Here is a 23,296-nt window from a genome sequence, read left to right as displayed (position 1 = left end):
ATACGCACACCCACACATATGTTGAGAAAGCAATTTTATTTGATCATAACAATAACCAAAACAAAAAAGAAAACCCCAAAAACTGGACACAAAATGATATACTGTGATTATTTTTTTTCTCGTCTGCAAAAACAGTAGCTTATAAACAAATAATACGCCAAGTATTGAAAAACCACAAACCCCTTTCTGAAGCAAAAGGAAAAACATGGGGTTTCTAGCTAAAGAAAAATAAAAGTTTCAGCTAAAATAAAAAAATGAAAAAGAAAGAAAAAACAAAAACGCAAATTGAAATTTCGCTTTTTGTAGTCTAAATACTCAAAACAACAACAGCAACAACAAAAATATAAAACATAATCATAATCAAGTTAAAAACAACTAAGAACAAAACTCAAAAAAAAAAACCCAGAGAAAGCTCCACAAATGAAAAACCCCAAACTTTGACAAAACTGAAATGAAAAGTTATAATAAAATGAGCACAAATGTGTTCGCAAAGAAATAATTAAATTAAAAAAAAAAAACATGAAAAGTGTTATGGCTATTGTTGTTTTTTTCAGAGGAGGGTTTCTAAATTTCGGGAAAGAGTGCCACAACAAAGGGGATTATTTGGGGTTGCTTTGCTTATTTTCTTTTTAGAACTTTTAAAGGAAGAAAATCGTTTTAACACTTTTCCCATATTTTGAGAAGTTGAGGATGTCATTATGATTTGACACCATTTTTTGTTTGAATTTGGAATTTGGAAAAGGTGTAAATGGTGGGGTTACTTAATCCTTTAGTTTGGCTTAAGCAACCGAAACACCCTTCAAAGGGTAAAGGCAAGGCCAAAGGATTTCGAACTTTGAAAACTGACAAAGAAAAAGGAAATAGGCATTAATAAAAAATGTTCAAATTTTGGGACATTGTTTGGTTTTCTGCTTTGGCCAAAAGCAAAGAAGGTCATTAAAAGTGGAGCATCTTCTGTTGAAATGTCATTGTAATGGCACACCACCAACACCATCACTGCCATCAGCATCAGCATCAGCATCGTCGCCATTAGGACATTTATGGGGTTTGGCCTTTTGTTGTGAACTTTTGTAATGAGCGGTCAATCTTTGGAAGTCTTCAACCAGGACTATTGTTATTCAAGCAATGGAAGAAGCAGTGGCAGCCGTAACTTCATCTCATCCCTGCCCAAGTTGTCAGTAGCACAGTTTTCAATGGAAACAACAAAAACCTATGAACAAAATTAAACAAAACAACGAAAACAAAAAATATTTTGTTGTTTCAAAAGATTTCATTTTTAATTTAGAGTTCAGTCAGTTGTTCAGTTCTATTGTTCTACATCCTTTCATTCCCCAACTATGTCTCTCTCTTTCGCTCACTCTCTCTCACATTTAATGATTCGTTGGGACCATTTAATAACCATTAGATGCCATTATTTTAGTTTTGTAGCATTTATTAGTTTGTGAAGTCAATTTTATAATACAATAATCCTTTTTATTTAGATATGTCGGTCTATATATACTATATTTTCAAAAACACAACACACACAAACATTGTAAAGATACATATCAATATAAGATTATATATTGTTGTAAAACAAAAATATGAAGATTTTAGAAAAAAAAACATTAAACTTCCATTTATTGTTTTATATTTTTTGATAGCTGTTTTATAAGTATGGGGCATTGCCACATTTTTTTTATTAAAATATTAAATTTGGAAACAAGATATGTTAAAAATATGTGACATTTTACCAAAATAATTTTTCTTAAAAATAATTTTACATCTCTGGTTGGATTTAAACAAATATACAGGGTGAGATAAAAAACTGCAAAATATTTTTTCATTTTTTTTAAATTTTATTGAATGAAAGCAAAAAATGTCGGAAATAGCATTAAATTTTAAAAAAAGATTTTTTTTTTTGTTCGAATTGGTCACCTTTGGCACGAATTATGGCCTTCAAACGGCCAATGAACCCGTCACACGCTGCCCGAATCTTGCTCTGTGGTATTTTGACCCATTCCCGGCGAAGCGCTTGCTTGAGGTGATCGACACTTTGGTATTTTTTAGTGCCAACCTTGCTTTCCAAAATACACCAGCACCAATAGTCCAACGGATTGGTATGCGGAGACTTTGGTGGTAATTGTGCGCTGGAAATGAAGCGAGGAACCTCATTTTGTAACCATTCTTGGGTGGCGCGTGCTGAGTGCGATGGTGCTGAGTCCTGTTGGAATGTCCAAGGTCTGCGGCCAAAATATTTGCGTGCCCAAGGCTTTAATGCACCCTCCATTTTCTGACCATCGGCTGTTATGGCGACCCACACTATCACCATGGCCGTCGCTTGAGTTCTGGTGGCCAACCGAAGGTGCACATTTTCAGCTGACCTCTTTGGCAAGTAAACACTATCATTTTGTTTCTTCACAAACTGCTGGACAACGATTGTTACCTCAGCAGAGAAAACCAAATTCGGCAGTTCACCACTTTCGGCCAAGCGAAGCAACTCTTTAGCTCTATTGAGTCTATTTACTTTCTGTTTCGGTGTAAGTTCTTGCACTTTTTGGAATTTAAATGACTTTAATTTCTTTGGCTTTCAATATTTGCCGAATGGAATATAGCTCACGAGCCATTTTTCGGCCACTGCGACGCGGGTTTCGATCCGACATTCCTTATGACAATTCTCTTGATTGGAAGTATCCAATTTTTTATACCTTCTAAATCATTAACTTTTTGTTAAACTGAGAACGAATTTCTAAATAAATAATAAGGGATCATTTCTTCTGGTAGCTCCCACAAAAGTTCATTAATTAAAAAAGAAAAAAGTTCCATTTTAATCGGAAAGAGAACACAATATTTTTTTAACTATGATAGTATTAATATTATTATGTAATGTGCAATCGTACAATAAGGGGTCACTTTTTCTAATACTTTCCTTGCAAAAGCTAAACATTTTTAAAATTAACCAAATTTTTTTATTTTTTTTTTTTAATTTTCAATTTTTTTCCAAATTCGCACATTCCAATTTTTTCCACAAAGACCTCGAAAAAATATTTTCAAAAAAAATTAATGTTTCTTAAGATGTATTTTCAAATAATATTTTTAAAAAACCCCACGCAATGTCCCATATGTATTCCAATAATATTTACAACATCATTCACATAATCCATTGTAATAGTTGTTTAAAAAAAAATAAACCCCAAAACATAAATATTGCCATTTACAGACATATGCATATGTGAGTGTATACTTAATTTGTTATTTTCTAAACAAAATGTAAACGTAGCATAAGACATCATAGAGTCTATACTTTTTGTGTTGAAAACCCCCCTTCTGTAATTTTCTTTGTAACCAATTAACCCAAAATAAAACAAAAGAGAAACCAAGGGTATTCATTACAATTCCATGGAATGTAGAACCACAAATGTTTGGGGTGTCCGGAGTGAAAGGGAATTTATGGAAAACAAAAGAAAGCGAGAGAGAGAGAGCTGATGGAAAAGAACAATGTGAAAGACTGAACTTTATTCATGACCACATGAATATTGGTAGTTTAGATTAATGGTTATTATTTTCTTTGGACTTTTGTAATAACATTTTTACATTTTTTTACCTAAAATGTATTTTAGTAAAACCCTAAAAATATTTATCATTGTAGTTGTTGTGTTGGTATTGTGCAACATGACAACATTAAAATAAAGTTATATAGAATTTTTATATTTATATTTATATTAAAGTAAAATTGTCATGCACATAGTAATTGGTTTCATGCTAAACGTCATTTCGGAATAATATAACTATTGTTATTTGTTATAAAATACTAATTTTTTAATAGAACAAGAAAAAAATACATAGCTTTGTTACAATTGCACAGTGCAATACAAAAAAAAAAAAAACTACGGAAACAAAGTAGGGGTAAAATATAAAAGATTCCTTAGAATCCGTTCACTTTAGGTATATCGTATCTTTGGCACAGTAAGAAAGGGGTATTTTTCGTCCTTTTTTCCAAAATTATGTTAAAAACAACCCTTAAGCATAGTCGAAGCCTGTCAGAATATTCCACAAAAATCTAAATCTTTCTAAAACGCCAGGAATTCATATATGTTAAAAACACACTTTTTAGGGTTAAAGCCTTCCATTTTGTGAGTTTATGCAAAATACTCCTACAAAGCATCATTTTTAAAGGATAACATTAAAGACAAAATTATTCTACATCAAATTTCATTATACGTTACCAAAGAAAAGAAATCTCTATATCCATATCAAGAAAATATTTACATCAATGAATCCAAAAAAATAACTGCAAAATATTTCCTAATTTTTTTTAAAATTTTCTTAAAATTCATAAAATTTCGTTCTAGAAATTCTCAGAAAAAAATCCATATAACTAGTTTTAATAGGTTTCAAAAAATTATATTAAAAACCTTTTTTGTTATTGGCAAATGAAACAGGAATCGCTACAAACTTCTCATACCCTCCAGCGTACATAGTATGGAGGGTATATTAAGTTCGTCATTCCGTTTATAACTCATCGAAATAATAATTTTAGACTAAACAATGTATATATACATATTCTTGATCAGCTTAATATTCTAAGACGATTTAGACCTGTCCGCCCGTCCGTCTGTTCGTCCGTCCATCAGTTGCAATCACGCTAGAGTCCAAACGAATAAAGATATGAAGCTAAAATTTTGCACCGCTCTGTCTTTTGTCTGCAGGCAGGCCAAGTTCGAAGATGGTCCACGATATCGGATACCGATATTCGATGTGTTAATAATTCTAATCACATTTTTCAATGGAATTGTATGAAATTCTACACAAGGAGGTCATTGTAAGTACTTTACCCCCTGAAAGATAATTGTCTATATAGGTCTACGATACCGTATATACCCCATATAAGTGTACCTCACGATATTCGGAATTTTGATGATTTTAGCCATATTTTTTCAATGGAATTGTCTGAAATTCTGCAAAGGAGTTCTTTGTGAGTACTTTACCCCCTGAAAGATCGTATAGCCCCATACAACGGTACCCCCGATATTCGGTATTTTTATGATTTGAGCCAAGTTTTTCAATGGAATTGTCTGAAATTCTACACAGGGAGTTCTTTGTGAGTACTTTATCCTCTGACAGAGAATTGTCTATATTGGTCCACGATATCGTATATCCCCCATATAACGGTACCCCTGATATTCGATATTTTGACGATTTAGGGACAGTATTCACCGGAGTTGTTTCAAATTTCATCTTTTGAATTCGTAATGGGAAATACAGTCTATAAAAGACAAATTTTGTATTTACAATTCGTAATAGGTACTACAGCCTCTGAGAGAAAATTGTCTGTGCAGGTCCAGATCTTCGTATAGCCCCGATATAACGGTACCTCACTATACTCGGTATTTTGATGATTTTAGCTACATTATTCACGGAATTTTTTTCAAGTTCCGTATTTGAATATTGTACTGACTTATGACAAAAGTTGTCTATGCATGTCCACGTCTTCGTATACCCCAATATAAAGGCCCCATTCGGTATTTTTAAGTTTTTAACAGAATTTTTTAGGGACTAATAGTCACTTTGGGCTTTTTAAAATGCCTCTTGGCATTTTATAGTATTCGGTTTGTAAATCAAAACCCCAAAAGAATTTCAGGGTATTAGGACAAACTTTTATAATGCTTTTATTTATTCATTGACCATATACAAAAGGACTCCAATATTTTGGAATATAGTATTTAATGTTTCGCAGAAACTATTTGGAGGTTTAACAAAAAGTTTAGTGAAACAGAACCTCCGATGACAAATAAGAAATATTCATAGTTTCAAAAATTTGATTTTTGATTTTTTTCGAATTTATTATCTGGGACATTGGTTGGTGCTGTTTGCTAAGGTGGTTTCATATACACAGAAAATTCGAGTAACAACCAAATAACTTGGGATATATTGAAAAAAATTGTTTCGTTTGTTTTTACATTTTTGTATTTTGTTGTTGCAAAATCGTTGTATTTTTATATTTTGTGTGTGTGTTCGACGGCGAGTAAAAGCCACTAAATATAATTTTATTATTTCTGTTTCATCGCTTTCATTTGTACAATGAAATTTATAATAAAAATGATTCACTTTAAGAATAATTTTCCCTACACCTCTAAACCCCTTTGATTTCTCTGTGTATCATTTATATGTATACATATATGAATATTGGTTATTCAAAAACTGGCTCATTGCTTTTTCTCTAGCCCTGAAAACAATGTTTTCTTTAAAAATAATCCAAGTTTAGTGAAACAGAACCTCCGATGGCAAATAAGAAATATTCATAGTTTCAAAAATTTGATTTTTTTCTGATTCACTTTGAATTTATTATCTGGGACCTTGGTTGGTGCTGTTTGCTAAGGTGGTTTCATATACACAGAAAATTCGAGTAACAACCAAATAACTTGGGATATATTGAAAAAAAAAATGTTTCGTTTGTTTTTACATTTTTGTATTTTTTATAATATTTTTTTATTCTCAACAAAATGTGAACTTTTTATAAAAATTTAAAAAAATACAAAATTTTACTACTTTTTAAACCAGAATTTGGTATAAAAAATGATCAGTGATTACTGATAAATATATGTGGACAGTCCACGAGAAAATCGGTGACTTACTTTCAGCGATTACATCCCCTATCAATTTGTCTCTCCCTGTATTTTTGCTCCCCAAGAACAAAATTTATAAACGTCTATTCGAAATGACTTTCTTTAAATTGAAAAAATCAAAAAAAGTTCCTTCTGAAGTTTCTGCAATCTGTCTAAACATGCCATATCTGTAAAATAAAAACCAATTGATTTTTTTTGATTTCAATAAAAAATTTCTTTCTATTCTTCTCTCATTGTGGTATATTAAAATTTGTTATTATTTTTTTCTTTTGATGCCGATTACTTAGATCAATTATTTTCAACTTGAAATGAAAAAACGAACGAAAACGAATTGTTGACACAACATAAAATAAAATAAACGCCATAAGGTATTTACCTTCGAGCTTCAATATGTCAAATGCATATAAATACAAATCTTATTTTATTATGGCAATTCAGCAAAACCTTAAAAATACCGTAGTCTACTTGCGATCGAAATTAAAAAAAAAAAGCGTAACAAAACAACACAAAAACAGTTGGCAAACAAATTGTCATAAATTTAATGTAGTCATGTTGCCTTTACCCCAAAACAAATAAAGAAAAAAGTAAAATAAACCCAGATTAGGGTAAGCAGTATTACAAAAACAAACACACATACACACACCAAAATAAAAAACCAATAGAAAAATATTAGTAATTTTATTATTGTTATATACATATTTGTACTCCCTTAGCATTGTCAAATAATATACAAACATACATATAATCGAATTATTTATTGCTATAAACCAAAAAAAAATCATATATGCAACTTTAGGTATTAAATTTAATGTAGTAGCCAAAAAAACACACACACCGCCACAAAAACAAATCTAATATAAAATTCATTTAGAAGTTACAATTTACCAAAATAAAAAAAACAACCTTAGAAAACACACAAACAAAAACATATAACAAATTTTGTAATAAATGTATGTAAATTGTATTAATTTCTTTCATAATCACCCACAAATACAACGACACACACTCGTTCACATGTATATGTAATTTTTTCGTACAGAAACCACATTTATAGAATTTTAAAATAGAGTTTTATGGCAAAAAAAAAAGAGAAACAAAACGCTATAAAACTTGGCGTCACAAATCACAATTTAATAGAATTTATTTTTTGTATTTTTTCTCATTTTCCTTATTTGAATATTTATAAACAAAGTTACCACAATAATTGTTTGTGTGTGTGTTCGACGGCGAGTACGAGCCACTAAATATAATTTTATTATTTCTGTTTTATCGCTTTCATTTTGCACAATAAGATTTAAAAAAAAATATTTCATTTTTACAATAAATTTTCTTTCACCTATTAACCCCTTCTGAAGTCTTATATATGAATATTGGTAATTCAAAAACTGATCCATCGCCTTTTCTCCTATCTTAGGAAAATTGCTTTTAAAGAAAATGATTTTTGAATAATCCAATATTCTTTTGTAATATTTATATACTTTGCCAATGTCTTTGTAAAAACTCTGAAAATAAATTCCTTAAAGGCTGAGCAAAAAACATTCCACACAAGAAAATACCATATTTGTATGGACACTACAAAATTTTTCAATCTAAGGAATTTAGGCAAATATTGCAGTTATTACTATTGTTATGCTTTGTCTCGTTAAAAATCAAAGATTAAAGAAAAGAATCTCTGCCAGTCAATAGACAAAATACAAAAAGGCAAGCCTTTGTTTTCTTTTTATGGAAAATAAAGTATTTAAGATTTTCCATTTTAATAAGAAAAAAATTTGTTTTAGAAAGTATTTATGATTTCATGAAATACCAAGAAAAGGTGTAAAAAAAGAAAATAGGAAATGCTGATATTTTAACCAGTGATCCACAATTTTCTTTTCTGCGTACGTTGACGGTACAGAACAAAACAAAAGGTATCAAATTTCAAGGTTAGCATATAGTTATTTTTTAGAACCAATTTTTTTTTAAATATAAACAACTATGTATTAAAAATGTTTAGTAACCTTGTTTTATATCCACTGAAAGCTCTGGATATCAAACTATTGCAAATTCAGTGGGAAATTAAAGTCAACTTATCAAATACTGCGCAAAAATGTTTTATTCTTAATAGCGGTTGTAGGTTCCATGTCTATTTGCGAGAAACCTGTTCAGAACATTTATGCTTTGTAAAAATGCATGGCATAGAAATTGAGTGTTTTTGGAGTCGGCTGGTTACTGGTTAGATTTTCTGATTGCAAAAATCTTAACCTAGAAGAGGCTATAGTAATTTTATTAGAAAATCGCGAAAGACATCGGCTTCCACGCCATTTTCCATTTAAAAATCTATATTATCTACAAATTGTCTACATTAATTTGCCCAAAGTTCATAGTCTGGCGAGAATGTTAGATTTAAAGAATTACAGCAGCAGTCTATATCCTGAGCCACAATTGCAAGTCCTTAGAGAATTTTAAGTTGCGCGTTTTTCTCCATCTTTTGCCTTTACGACTTCTTACCTAACCTATGTCACCAAACTAGAGCAGCATAGCAGCTTTAAGGTCTCTCTGAGTTGTAAGTTAACAATAAAGCTGAGATTTTCCCCCTCCTCTCCCTAGGTAAAGCATTATCGTTCGTTCTTTTTCTCTCTTTTTGAATGGCCTCTCCCATATATATAAAGCTATGTTTACGGCATTTTTATTCCCTACAACACTATGTGTTGGGGGTATTATAAGTTTGATTGGGGCAAAAATTATCTAACACCTCGAAATATTGATTCCCCACATACACCCCCATACATAGTGTTATGGATCTTCCTATCTCGCCGAGCTAAGTGGATCTAGCTATGTATGTCATTTGTAATCACGCTATAGGTCGCAATTATGGCTCGATCCTAACGAAATTAAAAATAGAGGTGGAGTTAGGGTCAAAATACTGATTTTCACAATTATCATCAATTCGGAATGGCATCTTGCCAGAAAGAAAATCGCGAAAAAATATGACAATAAAAAGTGAATATTTTTTTGTTCAATTTTTTGTCATATTTTATCACAATACAATTTGGAATTGTACATTTTCTAAAGTTCTTCTACACCTGGCAACACTATTTGTTAAGGGTATTTTATACAGGTCGCAATTATAATCCGATCCTCACGAAGTTTTGCATTGGGGATCAGAATTAAAGCCCATTTTGCCTTTTTTGTCATTTTTTTTTTGTATAAAATAAAAGCAAATATATACTTGACTAATAAAAATTCGTATTCATTTTGAAAACCACTTCAGAAACGTTTTACTCTTTCCTGAAATCCCTTCTACCAATATTATTCACTTTTTACACATTTTCAGAATATCTTCCAATGCACTGCAAAAAACACTCCAATCAATATTGTCTACAAAAACATTACACAAGTGTAATTTTTCTTATAAGATTTTAATTTATCTCAAAACAAGTAGTAGCTAAAAAATTGAATATCTCAAAGGTTGTAGACAGACGAATGAAATTCTGTGGCGCCATAAGTGTCAAAATAAAATGAAAATTGCATTGTTGGGTAACTTTCTGCTCAACTCCCTTCCTGCTCTCCAACCACATTGTTATGGTGTAAGTAAATTGGAGAGCAAACGTCAGGTGTGTGCCGAACATAACTTGCAATTTGAAAGTAGATTTTTCAATATCGAATTTGCCATTACGGCAACGATGTGCGGAGATTACTTAATATTGTTTGCAATGTTGAAATGAATTTATTCTGAATTAATCTTTTGTTTGGAATATATTAAAAAGCATTCAAATGAAAATATTTAAATTCTCAAAAAAAAAGTCTTCTTTATTTTCTTAAACATTAATCATTGGCAGTTTCCTTTGTTTCCTCCAACTGTCATTGCAACCATTTATTTTCGTTCATTTCCAATGCAATATTCTTATCCTGAAATCTGTCATTGAAATTTTCAATTTACTTTAAATCAAAAACTGTAATTGTTTTTGAATTACCAATATAGTTTGTTGAAAAAACGTATAAAAATATTAATTACATTTGCCGGGTGATTTGGTGAGGGTGTGTGAAACTGAAGGAAAAGTCTATTTTATTTAAAAATAAATTTCATTTTTTTCATTCTGCCCCAGGAAAAAGGAAACCTTGATTCTTAATTTTCATCTTTTGTTTTCCTGTCCATTTGTGTTTTCCATAATCAATCACCTAGTGCTATTATTCTTTGGACATTTTCTGTTGCACTTTTTCATTGTTGTTTTGCTCGAAAATAAAGACGGTTCTGAATTTAGCATTACATCGTCTTTTTGCTCTAAAATGGAGAAAGAGAGATAACAGCTCTGAGTAAAACTAATAGTGACCAACAAGAAGCAAAGAAACAACATTAATTACAATTATAGCAACAGCAACACTCCTTTGGCACCCACACTCATATATTGCTCCCTCTCCCATTTTTCTTTTATAACTCACATCGCCACACTCTCTCACTCATACACAGATACTTAACTTTACTTTGAAATGCTATGGCATTATAGTTAACTTGTATGCTCTCTTTAGTTCTGTTTCTTTTTTTCTTTTTTTTTTTTGTTTTCATTTAGCTTTTAATATAGTTGTTTGTCCATTTAGCATGCAAAGCGTTTGAATGCCATCAATGTATGTGTATGCGTGTGTGCCTGTGAATGTCTGCCATAGAACACGAAGAACCTAAAACGCGTGTCTGTATGAGCCAATATTATTCAATTAGAAAAGTCTTTGATTAATAGTTCGAGTTTGATTCATTCTCTTTTCTACTTCTACTTCTTATTCTCCTTCTTCCTATGTTTTTAATGAATTTAGTGTCATTTTATATTTAACTAACTGTAAATCAAGATGTTTATCTGTGTTATATTAAATTTTAATATATGAATTTTGTTTTCGTCTTTTTTTCATTCTCCTCCCACTTTTTTCCCATGATTTCTTCTTCCTCGCCTTGATGGTCGTCGTTGGAATGGACACCATGGCCGTTCGCTCGCCTGGACTTTTAATCAATTTTAGTGGATTTGAGTAATGGTCAGCTAACGCCAAACAATAATACACCGTTACTTACTCAAGCTTTATCGGGTAAGTGGTAGCGAGTTAAGAACAAAACAAATAAATGGCAAAATGGAAAATGTTAATGAGCTGGCTAAAGTGGAAGCCAATGTAAATAGGATTAATTTTTTTCGCAACAACAACAATAACTACAGAAATTAAATGAAATTTCTAGAGGTATTTTATTTGCTACAGGAGTGGGGTGTCTAGATGACGGGTAGACAAACCCAGTCAACAAATATGGAGACTATTATTTTTTATGAAAATGAATGATTAATAGAACATAAGGTAACAATTTTAAAATAATAAGGTTCCTGCTTTCCCGCGAGTACAGTACCTTCAACATTTTGCTCAAATTTTCAAGAATAATTATATATAACTGAAGAAAATACAAGTAAAAAATCAGCTAAGTTCAGCCGGGCCGAACTTTTAGTACCCTCCTCCATTTGGAAGGAACTTGAAATTTTTCAAAAAAAAAAAAAACCGAAAGCTACCTCTTAAATGAAAACCGCTATATGAGGACAGTACGAAGATGTGGACCTGCTTACGAAATTTTATGGTAATGGTAAAGGGTATAAAAAAATTGTACGATTTTTGGTCTCCTCAAAAATAAGATTTCGGTAATGCTCTAACGTCTGAAAAGGATGCAAAATCCCCAAATCGATCGTAAAAAAGTCGATTGGCAGAAGGATTAAGACCGGAGAAGGATTAAGAGCTGTCAGAGCTCCTCCATAGGGCTTCACTGGTAGCCGGTCTCCTCATGACACCAGGAGACCATCTACATGAGGATACCTTAAGGGTAATAGCATACTTTTATCGAAGCACCTGACTAGGAGTTACCAAACTATTACAGGGTGAGATGAAAAAACTGCAACTAATTTCAGACTGCTGTCATTTCTAAGCCACTCGTCCGACAGCTGTTAAAATTTTTCCAGTGACAATTTACTATATTGTTTACAAACGTACAAAAGCTTTTTGGTGAGAATTTTCCAGAAAAAAAATTATTCATGATTGAATTCAAGCGTGATAGTGTGATTTCTTTATATTTGGCTGGAAAACCACAAGTGGCTATCGTTAGGGCACTCCAGCATTTAAATGTGAACAAATCATTTGTGTCTCGTACCATCGCTCGTTACCGTGATACTGGTAGCGTAGCCCGACATCAAGGAAGTGGACGGAAGAAAACAGCATCGACAGCAGAAATGGTTCAAAAAGTAAAGAAGCGACTTGATCGAAATGGCCGAACAATGGCTCGTGAGCTGAACATATCGCAATATATTATTCGGCAAATATTGAAAAGTGAGCTCGGAAAATTCCAAAAAGTGCATGAACTTACACCCCAACAGAAAAAAATAGGATCAAAAATGCTAAAGAGTTGCTTTGCTTGGTCGATAGTGGTGAACTTCCGAATTTGGTTTTCTCCGATGAGAAAACATTCGTTGTCCAGCAGTTTGTAAACAAATAAAATGATCGTGTTTACTTGCCAAAGAGGTCAGCTGAAAATGTTCACCTTCGGTTGGCCACCAGAAATCTACAACAAGGAAACTAACACCAATTTCCACCTCGGACTTCGAGCTTTATTTCGTTGAACAGCATTCATTTACAAATATTGAAATCTCTACCACAACGAATTCTAGAATCTGTAAAATGTATAAATAGTATTTACACTCCTTTGCATTTTAGTCTGAAAATCAATCGCCCAGTTGTAACAAAAACTTCCCAAAATGTTTTTTTTTTCTTTCAAATTTTTTTGCGAAAAAAATCTACATTTTGCCATTTTTTCAACAATTTACCAAACAATTGATTTGCATCCATGCCTCATTTACTTATTTCTCGTTCTTTCTTTCTCTCTCTTTCCATGACTTTTTGTGATAATTTGCAATTTTCAATTTAGTAATGAACAATTATCAGGCCGCCGCTGCAGCTGCTCATAGTTTTGCCGCCCCCTCGGCATCGCCACACACCACTACAACACGACAGGGGTTTCCCTCCACCAATTCTCCGGTGCCCGCCATTGATATGTACAGTTCAACGGCCGCCGATAATGTTGGCTATGTACAGGCCACCAGTCCCCAGCCATCAGGGTTCCCCATAGCCGTGAGTCGAGCTCCCCTCAACTATAGTCCGGTAAGTATGGCAGTTTGTTCGACACTCGACGGTCGACGGACGGCTTGCTTTGAAACAAACTCATTCAGCCAATCACAATTACTTCACAACACTGTATTGTTTTGCACTTTTATTGAGAATAGGCAATAGCAGCAAAAACAACAACAACAACAGCAAAAAATTAAATGAAAAAACGTCAGCTCTTTTTTGTTTGTGTTTATAAACTACCTTTAATTGGAATCTTATTATTAGTCATCTCCAATGTCAATTTGTAAAAAAACAAAAACAAATCGGTTAACGGTTCCCAGTAAATAATTTTGAATTCAATGAATGATGTTTTTTTTTTTTTTTGGATTATGTAAATTAAATTGCACTCTATTATTCGTTGGAATTAGTCTTCTTCTTTTATTTTTTTTAATACCGGATGTCTCTATTCTCTCGCACCTCTTACGTTTGTTTGTTTGTCTTCAATTTTTGTCTTGTCTAATTAAAAAACAACAGAAAGTAGTTGTCAATCTTACGAAATTATAATTCTGTTTATTTGTATTTTTCTCTCTTTCTCCCGTTTCTCGTTTACTCGTTTAGATCTATTCGTTGAACTTTGCGATGGCTAATATATAAGACTGAAATCCTAAAGCAGTTGCACAAGGTAGGACATCGTCAAACTATCAACAATTATTATTTTTTTAGTTTTTTTTATTCATGCACACGCACACATGCATTATATTAGCACCATAAATATTCGCTATATTTTTAAATGCATATATATATTTATGTTATTTTAAAGTAAATATTTTTAATTGTTTTGAGAAAAAAAGGAATAAAAATTGAAGGAGAACGTCAGCAATTAAATCAGTTTCTAAAAGGCTTTTTAGCGACAGCATTTCAGAAGTCATATATAGTAAGATTAACACAAATAATTGAGTTATTAGGGAATGGCTCCATCAGAGCAAGGCAACTGTTTTTCAATAATTTCCTTTCACTCCCAAAAATTTACTTTTTATTCAATTCTCTGCATTGGACAACCATAGAACTTTATTTTTTAATCAAATAATTGTTAATATGTTAAATATATTTAAATTCAATGAGATATGAAAAACAAATTTAATAAAAAAAAATCCAAAACAAATTGTATATCTTATGAAATAAATACTCATTTCCCAATGTGCCGTATACGCAATATTGTTGAATAGATAATATGAATTATACGCTCCGTTGATCTCTAAGGTATTTAAACAATATTCATAGGCATATGCGTATGTATGTATAAATACGTAGGCAAACGCAATAACATATCAACTCACACACACACGCATGCATGCATTTATATTTTTTTTTAAACTAATAGAACTGGGACTTTGAGATTTAATGGTTAGTGGCAATTAACGATATTCCCCCAAACGCCACAAAACGCCAATCCCATGTGTGATACGCAATGTCAAATTTACTCTCCACTAACGTCGGAGGTTATATAATTTTGCACGTCGTTGAGAAAAAAAATAAACATCTAGGTCCATATTATAATAGTGAGAGTTACTCTCCATTTTCAAAGTGGTCCCTTTTTGAAATTTTCTCTTCGACTGGAATAAGCTTTGTCGCAGGGTATCCATAATCCCCCAATAAACCTAATGAAAAGAAAAGAGTAGAGTTCTTCTTTAAGTTGTTTCATAATACCCCAGCCCTATGGGATACGGTTAAAACGTACCTCATCGAAATAATGGTTTTAGACCATGGGTCCCTTTGGGCCAGATCCGTTTCAGGACATTTGGAGTCGATCTAGCGATGTCCGTCCGTCCGTCTATCTGGCTGCGCATGGTAACTCTTGAAGGGAGAATGCGATTTGATCCAAACGTGGTACATCGTAATATTATTATCAAACTTAGACCATAAGAAGCTCATAAGACGCGAAATTAACATCCGATTCCAATCTCAATATTTCCATCAAAACAAGGTATGTTATAAAGTTGGTAGAGATTGGAAAATTCCTCCGGGTACCTCCCCCACAAAGGGTCAAAGTTTTGAATAACGATTATAAAATCAAAAATAAGCATCCGGTTCTCTTCATATTTCACACATTCCATTATTTCTGAAGAAGATCTGTTGTGAAGATCTCTGCGAACCCCTTCTGGAAGCGCACCCACAAAAAAGGTCACAATTTTTCAATACTTTTATCTGTCATAACTTACGAAAAAAGTCAGCGATTCTTTAAAAATTGCTCTGTCTAAATATTTCTCTCAACCAGAAACCTGAGATGAATATGGAATTTAGGAATTCTCAAAAATTGGATATCAATTTTCCATTTTCGTGTAATTTTGTCAATACCAATATTTATAATCTTCACCACAGGGTGGACAGGGTATTATGTCTTTGTGCATTTGTTTGTAACAGGCAAAAGAAACGAGATAGACCCATAGTTTCTTTTGATGATCTGCATAGAATCACATTCATAATCGATTTATGCATGTCCGTCGGTGTCTGTCTCTAAAGGTCGATCTACATGAAATTTTGCACAAATCATTTGTTTGACCCAATTGGAGATAATCGGCCGAAATTTAGATATATCTCCCATATATATCTTCGTCCGATTTTCTTTTTATTGTGCACCAAACGTGTAATATTAGCCCATATTTTGCACAAACGACCATATAAGGCCTGAAAATAATCATGGCAAATTTGATCGAAATCGGTTAAGATATAGCTATAGCTTCCATATATATTGTTCATCCGATTTGTTATTTTTGTCCTCCACAGCCGTAATATGCACTCTGTAGTAACGATATTTGGGAAATATATCAAATACAGCTCAGAAATACCTTTACCAAAATTTATCGAGATCGGTTTAGATTTGGATATAACACCAATATATATCTTCGTCCGGAATACTCTTGTCGACTATATCTGGTACCTCATGCATATTTGGTTGTAGACGGCTTAAAGATAATCGGGATCCCTTTCGAATGGACGTCGAATACGGGGATTATGATGATGATCTTAGATTTGCTGACGATTGAAAAATAGTCCGCTACTCAGTTGAATGGTCTTCGGTGATCACTTTGTTCAAGTTACTGTGATAAGTGGTGTAATTATTGCGTATGTTTTCTTATAGGCTTCATGTGGGGACATATTTGCCTCATACAGTACATATTTTTATCAGCCGTAAAATCTGCGTTGTGATAGGTAACTCCATCAGTCTGTCCTTTTCACTCTCTCCCTCTCTTCACTGTTCAGTATAATATCTGATATTTGGTAATGGTGAGTCCATCACTGACCTTTAGAATCTACATTTGATTTCATTTTGGAATCCTTGTAAAACGTGTTATATAACAGGACTACTACAAGTTGCTGCCAAAGTTTTTAGTTCCTGATCCAGATCCGTTATATTATTTGCCTACATTAAAAAAAGGTCAAACTTTATTAATCTCCATATTTATTAAAGCAATACGATTTAAACACACTTTTAATAAAAAATAAATCATATTTAAGTTTTTTTTTTTTTTTTGCTATTACTCAATTTAAATATTATTATTTTTTCCTAATATTTGAAATGTATTTTATGCAAATCCCTTATCTTATTATTAGCATAAAATTATACATAATGTGCGATCTGAGTTGTTAGTATGTAGCAGGGCTCCACGGCCGGCATTGGCCAAGGCTGCTGCTATTTAATGGATTTTGAACAAATCACAGAACCACAGTTTGTATTACAAACACAAATAGAAGAGAAGAGAGAGAGAGAGCGAGCGAAAAAAACGAAAGCAAATTTCTATATCGAACATTACTGAACATGTTTTGTTGATACTCGCAAATGTATGCAAATTAATATAATTTTTGATAAAAGCTATATTTTATAAAGCCATGCAATCACTTTATAATTCAATTAAATTGCTCCATGCCAAACGACAGCAACAGCAATGGGCCACCACCGGCGCCCAACCAATCATAGGTTGTTGTTTTTGTTTTGTTTCTTTTTTTGTACATTTAACCGCAAATTGCAGATATTTAATAGAACAATTACACTGTCAATGACAATAACAAGGACATTTTAGAAGGATTCATGGGAATTCATGTGGGTCACTTCAATTTCATTAATTTTAAATTCGATTGCATTTGTTTTGTTGTTGTGACTACTAAATAAACAATATATGTCCCAGAAAATCAGAGATATAGCCACATAAAATTTAAATATTCTTAAAAAATCAAAGAATTGGTTATTACCGAGATCAAATGTTATTTTAAATTAGTCCCAGAGGTGGAAAAAATAAGAAGATCTCTCTTACTGCGTTTTCCGCCTCTCATCTTGAAGTATCTTTCAATTTCGGAATTATGTGATCCCCCCTTTAATTTTATTTTATTTCTAGACGAAGACTAGAAACACTTTTGGTTGCCCTTCCACGTGTTTTTTAATAAATATATTTTTTGTTAGACTTTTACCAATTATTAGATTTAGATTTCAAACCCATCACTCTGAGAGCATAGAAATAAAATAAAAAACCCACACTCTTACTCTTAATTGATTTCCATTTTTTTAATCCCAAAATCTAAATTAAATTCTTAAAATTATATACTAGAAAATACCAATTCACACTAAACCCAACTGATTAAACGTTTATGGGATAATTGAGGGTATATGTGAATGTGTGTGTGTGTGTGTGTGTGTGTTGATGGGTGGCGGGTGGTTTTGGATTGATGGGTTACCATTATGTTCAAGTATGTGTAATAACAAATCATATTATCATTATCATTAAACCAATCAAATATTTTAACATAGCTTTCTATGCCTGAAAGTATGTGCATATAATTATATATACACACATGTGTGTATGTGTAAACCATTTAATTATTTAATGGCGTTAATATGTTATTACAGAGAATGATTAACGTATGTATATCAAATTGCTTGCTAAACTAGTTGGTTTAATAAGCACTACTAAATTGTCTAGGATAAAATTACATTATGATTAAATTTTGGGAAGTAAGAACTTAAATAGATTTTTTTTTTAACCATTTCAGTTATATTTAACTGTAACAATTTGTGTAGGTGAATACAAATCTATACAGTGTGTTTAGAATCGTAAAATGGTTTCAGAAAGAACCAAAAATTCTCGTCAGCACCCATGGCTTTTGTTTGGGGATATTCTGCCCTGAGTTACAAAAAAAAAACCCCTGTGACAAAATTCAACATTCTGCTGAGCCAATTTTAAAAAAGGGTGCAAAATTAAAATAATCAGTTGAAAATGAGGCGAACATTTTTATGCCCTCCACCATACATAGTACAGTCAATACAAATTAAGATAGGAAGCTCAAATTTTGCACAGATATCTCTTTTGCCTGCAGGCAGGTCAAGTTCGAAGATGGGCTATATCGGACCACGATTTTGATGATTTTAGCCAAATTTTTTAACGGAATTGTCTGAAATTCTACACAAGGGGTTCTTTGTGAAGTGCTCACAGAGAATTACCTATATAGGTCCACGATATCGAAAATCCCCCATATAACGGTACCCCTTGATATTCGGTATTTGATGATTTTAGCCTCATTTTTCAATGGAATTGTCTGAAAATCCACACAAGGAGTTTCCTGTGAGTACTTTATCCCCTGGAAGATAATTATCTATATAGATCCACGATATCGTATAGCCTCCATATAACGGTACCCCCGTACTCGGTATTATGATGATTTTAGCCACATTTTTCAACGGAGTTGTCTGAAATTCTACACAAGGATTTCTTTGTGAGTACTTTACCCCCAGACATAGATTTGTCTATATAGGCCTACAATATCGTATATGCCCCCATATATCGGCACCTTCCTTAAAGATTTTAACAGAATTTTAAATGGATTTTATTTTTGAAAATTTCCTAAATCGTTCCAAATGGTGGAGGGTATTCAGAGTTCGGCTCGACCGAACTTAATGTTTATTTACTTGTTAAAATCGCCGAATATCAGGTTTTACCGATATAGGTTTATTAGAAAACGCAGATCTATATGACTAATTATTTACCAGCGAGGGCGGTACCTAATAAGAACAATAAATACCAAGTTTGAGATAATTCTATCAAAAAATATATAGATAAAATCCAAAGATGTATGTAGAAATTTTCTGTGATATGAAATAGTACCCAGTTAAAACTCCAAATACCAAATTTTAAATAATTCCGGTGAAAAGTGTATCACTTATCATCAGAATATCTGGAGGTCCAGTTATATGGGGCCTATGGAAACTGTTATCTGCAAGGATGTTTCCTACTTACTGGAAACACAAACTGCCAATTCCACAGACGTTAAAAGTAATCTCAACCAAATTTGTTCAACCTACTTAATTTCGTTCGGAATCTGAAGTGATTTCCAGAGACAGAGAGACATACATGGCCAAATCAACATTTGGGGGATCAAAAATTCTTACTTCGAAGAAAGACAAACTTAATATACCCGCCTTAGTACGGTGAAGAATATAAAATGAAAAATTGTATGTTTATGCCCTACGTCACCCTGTACCTCAGAGTCTTTGTGCATTTGTTGGCAAAATGTAGAAGGATACGAAAAATAATATTTTTTTGGAATGTTTTGATTTACTTATGTATCGCAGATTTTCATACCCGTACCCTGCCTTAGACCCGGACAAATATCTGAGCATCCGGGCCCGTCTCGCAAGAAAAAAATATTTTCTCGGGATCAGGATGCAAATATATAAAAGATAAATAAAAAAATCCAAAGTTTTTACTAATCTAATTTTAAATAGACTTTCAAAAAATTCTCAAAATTATTTTATGTAGCCCATCCAAAAATCCATCACCCAGAAAATCAATAAATATATAACCTATAAATGAGTGTTTATGTTAAAATATAAATATTTAATTATTTCCATAACTATAATAAATATTATGTGGTGATTCCACGTAATGTCCTAATTATATATTAATTTTTGTTGGTGGTTTCAAAAAATAAAAAAAATATATATATACACATGCTTTATTTTTTATTTATCTCTTCAATGGTGCGATATTAAAAGTTGGTGTTTTTGTTTTCTTGGTTTCCGTTTTTTTGCAGGGACCACTAATTCCTGCGGCATTTACAAATGGTTACCATTAAGTGGAGGCATCGACCGCAACAAATAAAAATAAAACATTAAATTTCTGTTAAACAGCAACAATGACATGACCATGGCTAGCTACAACAGCAGCAGCAGCAGAAACAACAACAGCAACTACTACGAGCCAATTGAACATGTAGAAGAAGAAGAGGAAGAATAACAACAACATCTGTTACAAAATGTTGCAACAATTTATAACAAAAACAAAAAAAAAACCAAACCAATTACACCAAATACATATTTACATCAACTCTTACTATATATATATGAACAGAAAAAAATATATACATAATTATATATATATACAAAACAATCTATATACTAATATATATGAAAAACAAATAATTTGAATTATATACAATAACCCTATCCCAACCCCAAAAAACCAAAACAAAAAAACCCAAACCTCATCTGAATGCAAAAGAACAACAAGAACAAAACTATAAACATGGATAAATGGCATTATATTGTATACAAAGACAGCAGCAGCAACAACAGCAACAAATGATGATTATAAACAAATCGAAAAGGTGAACAAGAACAGCAGTAGCCATATTTACAGCAACAACAAACAAATGTCTACAATTGCAAACAAAAGGAGAGAAGAAAAATTGCAACCACAACAGCAATAACAACTTAAATGGCATCAAGAATTAACAACCACAATGAACGGCAGCGGCAGCAGCACCAGTAACAACAAATAACAATTTCCATTATTAATTAAAACAAGGATAGGCTTTGGACATTTTTGTCCTTAGCCACAAAGCAATGATTATGATGATGGGGCTGGCTGGATGGACTCAAGCAATATAATTAAATGGTGGTTTGTCTGCCAGATGACTGGACAACCCTTTCGATATTTGTTAATAATTGCAAAAAGAAAAACATAAAATTCAAATAAAACAAATTGAGTCTTAATACAAATTGTCTAGTAAAATTATATTACCACAATTGAACAACAACCAAAAAAACATAAATGAAATTTTTAATTAAAACCCCAAATAAAACAGAAAAACAAAAAATTATAACCATAATGAGAAAATTGACAAAACAAAATATTATTAAAATATATTTAATTTTTTTAAATAACAACAATTTGTACTCAAGCGAAATGCATAAGATGATGATTATGAAACAAAACTTCAGTACTCCCAAAAACCATCCTCTCATATAGTCAAAACGAAAGAAATCCCCAAAAAAACAATGCAAAAAAAATCCTTGTTACATATTAAGACAAAATAAAGAAATCACAGGTTAAAGAATCATAATAACAACAACAAGAAGAAGAAAATGAAGAACAACAACAAGTAATTTCATTATTGTACTCGTTATCTGAACACTTTTGAAATATGCAAAACAATACATGTTTCATTGTTTTTTTCTCTCTTTATTGCTCTTTGTGTCTCATTTTCATTTTTTGTTGTTTTCTTTGAAATGTTCTGCGTTTCGTGTGAAATCTTTACAATATACGAAACGACAGAACACGTTTAAACAATAAATAAAATTTCATATAAATTCAATGGAGAAAATCTTGCTATAAATATTGAAAACCAAACAAAAAAAACAACAACATTTCTAAGCGTCATTTGTTATCATTGTTTTTCAATTGGCTTTTTACTCTTTCCATAATTGATTTATTTAATTTTCATTTGGTAATAAATTAAAATTATGGCTCTTTGTGTTCATATGGATGTTTAATGGTGGGGAAGATGAAAGGAAATAATTTTATTTTAGGCAATATTTAAAACAAATCGGCATAAAGGGCGATCAGATTGATCTCACATTACCATGAGAATTATTTACAGCCAAGGAAAATAATTCAATTAAAAAAAAATATTTTTGAATATTTTCTCATCCTTTAAATTTTTCCCCCTTATGCAGTACACTTACTTATTCACAATTTTAATATTCCATTTCTGGTCTTTATAAAGGATGTTATTTAATAACAAATATTTTATATGAAATGCGTGTTTAATTCGACAATTTTGCACACATATTAAACAAACAACTAAGCCATAAACAGATGGCATACATTTTTATACCCTACACCACAAGGTATTATGTCTTTGTACATTTGTTTGTAACATGTGAAAGGAAACGAGATAGACCCACAGTTACTTTTGATGATCTGCATAGAATCACATTCTAAGTCGTTCAATGCATGTCCGTCTGTCCATGTATTTTTGTAAACATTTGTTTGACCACAGGGTTCGTCTCTGGAATTGGAGATAATCGGTCAAAATTTAGATATATCTCCCATATATATCTTCGTCCGATTTACCTTTAATTGTGCACCAAACGTTTAATATCAGCTCAAATAGTATGGAATTTTACACATACGACCAAATTAGACCGGAAAATAAGTATGCCAAATTTGATCGAAATCGTTTCAGATATAGCTATAGCTGCCGTATACATATATTGTTCATCCGATTTGGTTTTTTTGTTCTCCGCAGCCGTAATATGCGCTCTGTAA

At 32.0% G+C, this 23,296-nt stretch overlaps 1 protein-coding gene across 4 annotated transcripts in view; it reads left to right on the top strand.

Moving 5' to 3' along the window:
* Positions 1-21,961, top strand: part of LOC101897588 (RNA-binding protein Musashi homolog Rbp6) — an 824,018-nt gene extending 802,057 nt beyond the window's left edge. For 3 of the 4 annotated variants that reach the window (XM_059119712.1, XM_059119713.1, XM_059119711.1), the window contains exons 13-15: positions 11,589-11,654; positions 13,519-13,751; positions 20,778-21,961. In XM_059119712.1, coding sequence (XP_058975695.1) covers positions 11,589-11,654; positions 13,519-13,751; positions 20,778-20,819 — 341 coding nt within the window. In that variant the 3' untranslated portion in view covers positions 20,820-21,961. Of the gene's footprint in view, positions 1-11,588; positions 11,655-13,518; positions 13,752-14,315; positions 14,380-20,777 lie in introns of all 4 variants that reach the window. The other variant, XM_059119714.1, reaches the window with a different exon arrangement.
* Positions 21,962-23,296: the final 1,335 nt, after the last annotated feature.

This window comes from Musca domestica, unplaced genomic scaffold (genome assembly GCF_030504385.1).
Source record: "Musca domestica strain aabys unplaced genomic scaffold, Musca_domestica.polishedcontigs.V.1.1 15, whole genome shotgun sequence".
Lineage (NCBI taxonomy): Eukaryota > Metazoa > Arthropoda > Insecta > Diptera > Muscidae > Musca > Musca domestica.
This window is presented reverse-complemented; position numbering and strand designations above follow the sequence as displayed.